We start from the raw sequence: 11,180 nt of genomic DNA, 5'->3' as shown, positions 1-11,180 counted from the left end.
TTAGGACTTCAGGGTTAGCTTCTGCTGCCAGTATCTTCTAGCTGAGAGGCAAAAATACCTCAGTTACATTTTTAAGCAAAAATATCAGGAGTGAGATAGTTTTTCAGAGATGTCAATTACAAAAGCAGATCACTGGCAAGTCTTCAGACCATCAGCTGGGTAAGACTGCTTCAGCATGTTGACCTAGAGTTGTGACAGACAATTTTCCCTGTTTTATGTTTTTTCAATCTAAGAGTGCTAGCCATTACCAGCTAAACATACATGCATCATGCCAGCAACAGAAAACTTGAGCTATGTGATTAAATTGTGGAAGACCACCTGGCTTTGTTTCTTCTAAAAAAATTAATCAATGGTCAGCTGGACAAGTGCTCTAAGAATCATGTTTATCCTCTGGACAGCTTTTTCCACACAATTATCTTTACCTCCAGGTGGTTAGGGCAAACCAACAACTGCAAATATTAACCAAAGAAGTGGTATTCAGAAACCACTGTTATGAAGAGAAAGGGTCTTATTTTCGTGTACTCTTTCCTCACAACCTGTATCTGCAAGCTTGGTTTGTAAAGACTTTAAGCATGAAAATAAATATTTAATGACTGTTGGGTATATGCTAAATATTAACAAAAAGTGCCCTTTTTCTGATAAAAATGACGGCCAGTTAAATAATGTAGTGTAACATAAAGCACAATACAACTGTGGTTAAGTTAATAAATGCACACAATGAGATTCTCATTTGGGAAAGAAAGACTGGAAAGTTTGTATGGCCTTACCAGTTTGACCATTTAAGTGGCTAACAACATATGTAGAAATCAATGTGCTTGTTCTGGTGGAGATTTTATCTAATGTCTTTTCTTCCCCAAAAGATGTATTTAATTAATATGTAACTTATCATGCTGGCAAAGTGCATAAAGATCTGAATTTAATATTAACGTGGTTTAGGTTAAATAAAATTAGGTGCATTAGGCACATTAGGCACCTCACTACTGAGGTGATCAAAAAATACAGCAAGTGAATGAGTGTTACTTGGCAAACGTGCAATGAAATGCAGTGAAATGCAAAGACAGCTCTTGCCGTCAACAGAGTCTGTGGAAGACAGAGGAAGGTTTCTTCTTTCCAGTTTCTTCAGCTACCATAGAACAGTGAGCAGCTCCTAGAAAACTAAGGAGTTAAAGAGCAGAATTACTTTTTCTGTTATGAATAATAAATTGAGACTAGGTATGAATAGTACTAGTTCTGATACTCTGAAGAACTTAGTAACTGTAGATCACTTAGATTCACAATAAGTCCCCTATTTTAACATGTAAACATCAAATGATAAGTTATTTCGCATGAAAAAAAAATGCAAAAATAGCTCTTGTACAATTTATTGAAATTCAGCCTTAACCAAAATAGACACTGAGATAACCAGAAAATCTGAGTCACACATTTTAAAAAGTATTGCTTACTATTTCTAAACAAAATAAACTAGATCCAAGTGAAGTATCTAAACAAGATCGCTCAAATCTATTTACTTAAATAATGTCCCTATAAATGTTTTCTACTAGCTGGGAAAAAGGAATACCAAGCATAGTAAACTAACTGTGTTTAGTTGAAAATGAACTGGAAAAAAATAATAATGGCCAATAAAGATCAACTTTTCATTTTAAAAGATCATGTTTAAAATTGGAAGAAAAAATATTTAATTGTTAGTAGAAGAAGAAACAAGATGCAGGTAACGCTGTCTGCCTTACCCACATTTTGAAGAGAGCTCCAAATACTCCCTCATTTAATGCTTTGCCTTTAGCTCCCTGACCCTGTTAGTCTTGCCCCATTGGGATCTGTTTTTTAAGTACAGTGTTTCTCATTTCTGTCATTTTTTTATGTAGTCATCTTGTCAAAGTGTCCACTGGTGAAGGATGGCCAGCTGCATATGTATTATTGCCCTTTTCGTATCTGTAATGACCTGTAATTTCTCATATTCTCAGCTTTTTCACAGAGCCACAGGAAAGGGATGGCCACCTGCATAGCTCACCATGATTTAGTTTATTTTAAATCTGTTTTCCTGTTAGCTGATTTAACTCTCAATCAAAACTGATTAGCAATCACTTCAATGCTTTACTCTAACCTGCATGTCTACTTTATGATTTGTACCATATGCTGTTTAATTCCATTTTTATAGAATCACACCAGAAGACCTATAAATACCTTGTTTTCTGATGCATTCCCTACAGCATTTGAAAAAAATAGTATCACAGTTTGCTGTTAGGGTATCTGCTCCAAATTCTTCCCATTAATTCTGTGAATTTACAAAGCAGCTAGAGGCCTTGAACCAAATAGCATTTAAAATTCAGTAGGAACACTGATTTCGCTGACTTTTTGAAAGCAGACCTGCAAAAGCAACTGTGACACCGGACTCATATATTGAAGCTGTGAGTGACTTTGCATTCAGACACTCATCTGTGATGAATTCAGGTTCCCTTAAGTGGAACTGAATACACATTGGCAGCATTTTCTCCCTTAGTAGTCCAGTAATGGAGTCATACACAGCTCAGATGTATTTACCACAGACAGAAACCCTTAACTCACATGAATCAACTGATTCAAACTCACTGATCTCACTGATGCAAACAGTTTTGCACAGTCACAAGGCAGTGAGGCTACACACAGGGACTGCTCACGCAGTCATGGGTCAGCTGGTGCAGCACTCTTACTCACCCTGCTGTTGAGGAAGAAAGGCACGTCCACTGAAGCCAGGGGGGTTTGCAAGATGAGTGAAAGAAAAACAGCAGGATGTCAGGGTTGGGGCTCTGAGCAGGTTTCATTCTGAAATAGATGTTTACCCACGATTCTCACCACTTTCAAAATGCTGTGACACGGACCACTTGGTGATGATTCTAAGGTCTCCTCCTTTTCTTCTTCATTCCTCCTCCTGAACAGAGCAGTGTTTTACCTTGCAATTAATTTAATTGCTGCACTCACAAGGAAACATACAGCTCAACAAGGACTCAGTTGTATAATTTACAGAGCCAGTCCTAAGTAGGATGTGGGAGGCAATTAGACCACTACAGAGACATTTGAAGGAGCTGCATCTGTTCATTCATATCAGTTGTTTTTCCTGCCTATTCTTCTTCTGCTAGATGAGCATATACATACATAAACAAGATTTTCCCAGGTGCTGTTCCACCTCTAAAAGCTTACACAACTGATCATATTTATATAACTATATGTACAAGTATGAGACAGAATGATTCTACCAACAACACTCATGATCTTGCAATGGATAGCCTAAGAACAGAGCCAACAATGGTTAGGAATAAGTTGGTTTAAAAGTTTCCTAGGTCAAGAGGAGACAGTAGTCATTTATTAGTCTTCACAACTCTGCATAATTATTTGATTTGATAGCCCTTGGGGGAAAAAACAAAACTAAACAAAACAAACTGACCATTTGCTTGTCCTGTTCTTCTTTTACAACACTGCTCAAAAAGAATTTGACATAAGTGGATGTTGATGCTTCTCTGTTGCGAAAAGAAACAAAACAAACCAACAAACCAAAAGTCTGGATCTGTAGTTTGAAAAGGAGAGCTTCAGTTTGAATGGGTGAATAAAAAGATGGGTAAAAATTCCTTGGATGATCAGACTCGGAAGGTGGTGGTTAATGGGTCATATTCAGCCTGGAGGCAGGTAACAAGTTGGGTACCCCAAGGATCTGTGCTGCAAGCCACGCTGTTTAAGACCTCTATCAGTGACCTGAGCAAGGCAAGGGGGTGCAATCACACCACATGTGAAGACGACACCAAGTTATGGGGACCAGTCAATACCCACAAGGGCTGGATTTCTGTCCAGAGAGGTCTGAGCAAGCGGGTGGAGTGGTCTGACATCAACCCCGGGAAATGCAGCCAGGACAAAAGCCCACGGAGCAGCTCCTGAGACCCAGCAGGTGGTGAGCTGAGCAGGGGCCATCGACATACAGGGTAGAAACAGCAGGCATAGGCTCAAACAACAGAGGTTCAGACTGCAGGGAACGAAAAGTGTTTGCCTGCAAAGACAGCCAGGCAATGGAGCCAGAATACAGAGAGGTTATCCCACCTCCATCTCTGGAGATTTCCAAACCTCCACTGGGTAAATCCCTGAGCAAGCTCACCTGATCTCCCATCTGAGCCTGCTAGAGCAGAGTGTTGGTCTAGAGACCTCCTGGTGTCCCTTCCAGTTAAATTATCCTGTGATCCTATAACGCTTTCCTCATCATTAACAAACTATGTATTGAATGCACAAAAATCAAAGCTGTCACTTCCAACTATCAGACCTGAAACATCTTATTTTATGTATGTCCTCAGCATAATTTAAAACAAGTTGTCTAGATTTCCTTACTCTGACTCTTCTTTTTCTTCCCCACATTCTACAACAGAATGAAAGAATTCTTCCAGACCCTGAGCAGCCACCTGGAAGGCTAAGAAGGCTAACTCATCCATAGCCTCTGCATCCAACCACATTTACACAAAATGCAAGGCAAATGAAACAGCAATATATTCTGTTCAGTTTCTTGTATCTCTGTCTTTTCAGTATCTGAGCATCACAGGTGAAGTACAAGCCAAGGCAGGACCCAAGGACACACTACACAGCTGCACTGCCGGTCCCCATACTTTTCTCTCTGAAACTGTTTTTTCGCATCCTTCACAGAATTTTCCAGCCTTCCACTCAAGGCTGAGGCAGAAAAGCATGTCTCTTTCAACACTCATTTTCCATATGGATATAATTACATGTCACAATGCAGTCACTGATGCAAAGCAGCAACTTGATTAGAAGACATTATACGAAGCTACACTTCTGAATTGATGACTGTGGTACACTTAAGTATTTTATTAAGTATACTGTGTAGCTATCCTTTTTCTCTGTGTCTTGTGTCTCTGGATGCCTGATCTCATTATGCTGTCTTCAAACTGTACTCTACATTTGTTTTGTTCATTTAAGCTGGCTTATAAAAATTCTTGATGAATAAAATGGAAAATATTTGTACCATTTACATCTCTATGGAGGTTTTGAACAACTCACACCGGAGGAATACAAATTCTGAGAGAACAAATCAGACCATGAGGTGTTACCTGATGAGATAAATCCTCTGAAAGAGAGTGAATTGATCCCTCTAGTAAAAATAAAATTAAAAAAATAAATAAAACAAAGCACATATTCATACATATTCAATATTTTATGTTTTCAAAGCAATACGTAGCAAAGTATTTATTTTCTCCAAATCACAAGTATTTCTTTATATGTTTACTTCTTTCTTTCCTTCGTGATATTTTTACATTCAGTTGTGATTTTTATGACTAGCACAGAATGAAATGAGACAAGAAAAGAAGATATAAAGGTACACGGCCAAATTCTCAATTAAAATGAGTTGGTGCAGCTTATATAATATAACAGTGAATGGCACCAGCTATGATCCAGCTCATGATGGACTATTTTCTGAAGAACAATGAACTATATTCAAGATTATGACTTCATTCACAGTAATCTTGTGCCCAACCCTCCAGTATCTATTAAAAAATGTCTTTCTGGAGTTCAGTAAACACTTTTATGGGTGCTGAGGAGAGAGCACAGCAGCAGACTCCACAGCATAGGTGAGAACTAAAACTAAACATCTCATGATCATTTCTTGCAATACAAAAAAACAGCCCTGCTGACAAAGATGAGGACGAGAAATACAAGCACCAGATATATTTCATCTTAATTCTCCCACAATCCTTATCCAGATCAATACTGCTAGCTGGCATCTATCTCTTCCATGGAATTCTCAGCACCCCTCACAAGGGAACAAACTAAGACGCAGGATGTAGTTTTATCAGGAAAAAATGTGTTTGCCCAGTGAGTGCCCAGGCTATCACTTTGATTTCACATATTCCCTGAAGTCCTCCTTCACGGACGAAGGCTTTGTCTGGGTTAGATAGTGAGCTGGAAAGGCTTCTTCCACTATTGATCTCACTCATACCAGTACTAGTATTCCTAGTATGCCACTTACTGGATTTTATCAGCCAAACAGTCTCCAACCACCTGTTTAAAAGTTGTTTGTACAGACACACAGATCTATGGGTGTATAGAGTCAAGGAGATAAGTTTCAATCGCTGGCACTCTTCTTCTGCGGGATGTGTACGCCAGTAACTCTTCAATCTGATCAAGAAAATCTGTAGATAGCACAGTCTTCATGGGACATCCTTACCTCCACGTGCACATGCATCCACTTGCATCTTTACCTCTTCACAGCATGTGCTGCTGCCTTGTTTCTTGGAGTAGATGCAGACCATATATTATGCAGTGGCATAATGTATGTAATTTGGCAAGTGTGTGCTTGGCTGATGTAGTTGCCAAGCCTCTATCCATCGTATTTGAAAAGACCTGTCAGTCAGGTGAAGCTCCGGTGACTAGAAAAAGGGAAATATCACTCCTATTTTTAAAAAGAGTAGGAAGAGAACTACAGACCAGTAAGCCTCACCTCTGTGCCTGGCAAGATCATGGAAAAAATCCTCCTGGAAGCAATATCAAGGCACATGCAGGACAAGGAGGGGATCCAGGACAGCCAGCATGGCTTCACCAAGGGCAAATTGTGCCTGACCAGTCTGGTGGCCTTCTGCGATGCAGTGACTGCACCATTTAACAGAGGAAGACTGACCGATGTCATCTACCTGGACTTCTGCAAGGCCTTCAACACGGTCCCATATGACATTCTGATCTACGAATTGGAGAGAGATGGACTTGATGGCTGGACCATTCAGTGGATAAGGAGTTGGCTTGAAGGTCACACCCAGAGAGTGGTGGTCAATGGCTCTATGTCCAAGTGGAGGCCAGTGACAAGTGGTGTCCCTCAGGGGTCTGTCCTGGGACCGGTACTATTTAATATCTTTACCAACGACATAGACAGTGGGATCGAGTGCACCCTCAGCAAGTTTGCAGATGGCACCTAGCTGAGTGGTGCAGTCACACAACAGAAGGAAGGGATGTGATCCAGAGGGATCTGGACAGGCTGGAGAAGTGGGCCCACGTGAAGGGAATGAGGTTCAACAAGTCCAAGTGCAAGGTGCTGCACCTGGGCCAGGGCAATGCCAGCCAGGTCAAGGGAGGTGATTGTCCCCTTCTGCTCTGCCCTCATGAGGCCCCACCTGGAGTGCTGCGTCCAGGTCTGGGGCCCCCAGCACAGGAAGGATGTGGGGCTGTTAGAGCAAGTCCATAGGAGGGCCATGAAGATGACCAGAGGGCTGGAGCACCTCTCCTATGAAGAAAGGCTGAGAGAGCTGGGGATGTTCAGCCTGGAGAAGAGAGGACTCTGGGGTCACCTCATTGCAGCTTTTCAATATATAAAGGGGGCTTATAAAAAAGATGGAGAGCAACTTTTTGCTTGGTTTTAAACTAAAAGAGGGGAGATTTAGATTAAAAGTTAGGAGGAAATTCTTCAGTCAGAGGGTGGTGAGGCACTGGAAAGGTTGCCCAGAGAAGCCGTGGATGCCCCATCCCTGGAGGTGTTCAAGGTCAGCTTGGACGGGGTCCTGAGAGAACTTATCTAGTGAGTGACATCCCTGCCTATGGCAGTGGGGTTGGAATTAGATGAACTTTAAAGTCCCTTCCAACCTCAGCCATTCTGCGATTCTATGATTAGGCAGTACTTATCTAGCTACTGACTGTCATTACTTTTACATTTTCCAGGTACTTCAAGGGCTTTGCTGCTGAGGGGCATTTCTCTGCAGTAATATGCTGTTCAATTACCCATTTCTCTGCAAGTTAGAATCAAAATATTCCATAAATAATTTTGGCTTAAACTGTAATCTTCAGAAGTCTCCAGAGCTACATGTGATGACAGAGTTCTTGATTTAACAGTGTAAGAATAATATACTGTTCTTTCATTTCCTGGTCTGGGGTAAAAACATGTATTTATCTGTATTCCAGCTGGGAGAGCAGCACTTCTGAAATATATTTTTTTGAAGTTCCTGTATTATGTGTACTATCCCTACAGGGCCCAAGGATTTCTCTGAAAAATGTCTTCTGGCATACTAGAATATAAAAATATTCTAAAAAATATGAATACTCAGATATCAATCAAGTACTACCACTTGCACTTTTCATAGGACCTGCTCTGGATAGAGGCTACAGAGTACTCTCCCCTTCCATCTCCAGCAGGACCATATAACTGCAACAGCTAGAAGACTCCAACTGTATTCACTCTATCCATTACTCCGCAGGCCTCACAGCAGTTTTCCAAAGGTAGTAATTTTCTGATGAAGGAGCCATTACTCCTTAAGGAGCCATGTGCTCTTTGCACTACAGTTTCTGTGAATGGAAGAACCAACTTGGGAAATATCTGCAATGTACCTGCATTTTGAAAAACTCTATGTGAATGCTAGGGTAAACCCATGCTCTCAGGTGAAAAAAACAGTATTTCTTAGTGATAAAGACATCATCTGTCCATATAATTTTTACTTAACTTTTTTGCTTTTTGTGAAGTACAAAAGCTAGTATAGCTCTTAAAACAAAACCAGAGTGATAAGTGTCAGATTTATTTTCCCCAAAAAGATCTATCCCCACAAAGCACTCAACCTTTACGGAGTTTTTGGAGGAACCATATTTCCTGGACTCCCTGAGTAGTGTAATGGCATCTGCTGCAGCATTACTGGAGTTTCTGCACCTCCACTTCTCAGGTAACAGGAGGACGCAAGGACATGCAACGTCACGGCCCTGCTGGTGACAACCATGGTAAGAAGTCACCATTCCAGCAAGCAGATATTTACTGCCGTTAAAGACAACAAAAAATCCTTTTACAAATATATCAATGTGAAACGGAGGACTAAGGAGAATCTCCATCCTTTACTGGATGCGAGGGGAATTACTAAGGATGTTACTAAGGATAGTTACTAAGGATGAGGAAAAGGCTGAGGTGCTTAATGCCGCCTTTGCCTCAGTCTTTAGCGGCAATACCGGTTGTTCTCTGGATACCCAGTGCCCTGAGCTGGCGGAAGGGGATGGGGAGCAGGATGTGGCCTTTGCTATTCATGAGGAAATGGTTGGCGACCTGCTAAGGAGCTTGGATGTGCGCAAGTCGATGGGGCCGGATGGGATGCACCCGAGGGTACTGAAAGAACTGGCGGAGGAGCTGGCCGAGCCGCCTTCCATCATTTATCGGCAGTCCTGGCTATCGGGGGAGGTCCCAGTCGACTGGCGGCTAGCCAATGTGACGCCCATCTACAAGAAGGGCCGGAGGGTAGACCCGGGGAACTATAGGCCTGTCAGTTTGACCTCAGTGCCAGGGAAGCTCACAGAGCAGATTATCTTGAATGTCATCACACGGCACTTGAAGGGCAACCAGGCAATCAGGCCCAGTCAGCATGGGTTTATGAAAGGTAGGTCCTGCTTGACAAACCTGATCTCCTTCTATGACCAAGTGACACGCTTGGTGGATGAGGGAAAGGCTGTGGATGTGGTCTACCTTGACTTCAGTAAGGCTTTTGACACCGTTTCCCACAACATTCTCCTCAAGAAACTGGCTGCTCGGGGCTTGGACTGGCGTACGCTTTGTTGGGTTAAAAACTGGCTGGAAGGCCGGACCCAAAGAGTTGCGGTGAATGGAGCCACATCCAGTTGGAGGCCGGTTACTAGTGGAGTCCCCCAGGGCTCAGTGCCGGGGCCAGTCCTCTTTAATATCTTTATCAATGACCTGGATGAGGGGATCGAGTGCACCCTCAGTAAGTTTGCAGATGACACCAAGTTAGGTGCGTGTGTCGATCTGCTCGAGGGCAGGAAGGCTCTGCAGGAGGATCTGGATAGGCTGGAGCGATGGGCTGAGGTCAACTGTATGAAGTTCAACAAGGCCAAGTGCTGGGTCCTGCATCTGGGGCGCAACAACCCCGAGCAGAGCTACAGGCTGGGAGATGAGTGGCTGGAAAGCTGCCTGGCCGAGAAGGACCTGGGAGTATTGGTTGATAGTCGGCTGAATATGAGCCAGCAGTGTGCTCAGGTGGCCAAGAAGGCCAACAGCATCCTGGCTTGCATAAGAAGCAGTGTGGCCAGCAGGTCTAGGGAAGTGATTGTGCCCCTGTACTCGGCTCTGGTGAGGCCGCACCTCGAGTACTGTGTTCAGTTTTGGGCCCCTCGCTACAAGAAGGACATGGAGGTGCTTGAGAGAGTCCAGAGAAGGGCGACAAGGCTGGTGTGGGGTCTGGAGAACAAGTCTTACGAGGAGCGGCTGAGGGAGCTGGGGTTGTTCAGCCTGGAAAAGAGGAGGCTCAGGGGAGACCTTATCTCCTCTATAGGTACCTTAAAGGAGGCTGTAGAGAGGTAGGGGTTGGTCTGTTCTCCCACGTGCCTGGTGACAGGACGAGGGGGAATGGGCGAAAGTTGCGACAGGGGAGTTTTAGGTTGGATGTTAGGAAGTACTTCTTTACCGAAAGGGTTATTAAGCATTGGAACGGGCTGCCCAGGGAGGTGGTGGAGTCACCATCCCTGGAGGTCTTTAAAAGACGTTTAGATGTAGAGCTTAGCGATACGGTTTAGTGGAGTACTTAGTGTTAGGTCGGAGGTTGGACTCGATGATCTTGAGGTCTCTTCCAACCTAGAAATCTGTGTCTGTGTCTGTGTCAGATAATTGCAGCTGGGACGTGTGAAAAATATGGGAGGTGAGGCAGCAATGGGGTGATTCTTGCAGCAAACCTTCAGCTTTCTGCCAATCCAGGGAACTGTCTGAGCCTGGACCACAAGAGACATTAAATGCTCAACTGGCTGCTGTGAAACTCAATTTGTTCAACAGATGTCAGCCTGAAGGCTGCAGAGCAATTTAGGCAGCCAATTAAAAGCAAAAAGAAAGCCTTTCCCTCAAAGTTGACAGCTATTTGTAGAAACTCATATTTCACATGCTTCCTGAGCATATGAAATGGAAGCATTTCTGGATATTAAATTCTGACTTCCTACTGTTTCTATTCCCAAGGCAACAGACAGTAGATCAGCAGAAGTGTAAATTTACATAATATCACTTTAAACACTAACATCGTTATTTTTGTTTGTTTCCTTAGCTTCTTCTCCTATACAAGCTGCTACCAGCAGACATAAGATGAAACTTACTTAGTTATATTTATCACAGTCAAAGTATTTTCATCTCTGCTTTTTAAGACCACAAGTTTTCCAATCTGCTCCTCCCAAGAACATGAATCAGGAGCTTCTCTTTCACATAG

At 42.8% G+C, this 11,180-nt stretch overlaps 1 protein-coding gene across 1 annotated transcript in view; it reads left to right on the top strand.

Moving 5' to 3' along the window:
• Positions 1-3,585: 3,585 nt before the first annotated feature.
• SHOC1 (shortage in chiasmata 1) overlaps positions 3,586-11,180 on the top strand; it is a 57,451-nt gene continuing 49,856 nt past the window's right edge. Inside the window, 1 exon segment of the mRNA XM_050716546.1 lies at positions 3,586-3,657. Coding sequence (XP_050572503.1) covers positions 3,586-3,657 — 72 coding nt within the window.

Source organism: Cygnus atratus, chromosome Z (assembly GCF_013377495.2).
Source record: "Cygnus atratus isolate AKBS03 ecotype Queensland, Australia chromosome Z, CAtr_DNAZoo_HiC_assembly, whole genome shotgun sequence".
NCBI lineage: Eukaryota > Metazoa > Chordata > Aves > Anseriformes > Anatidae > Cygnus > Cygnus atratus.
The sequence above is the reverse complement of the archived record's forward strand: the minus strand, read 5'-3'. Positions and strand labels throughout refer to the sequence as shown.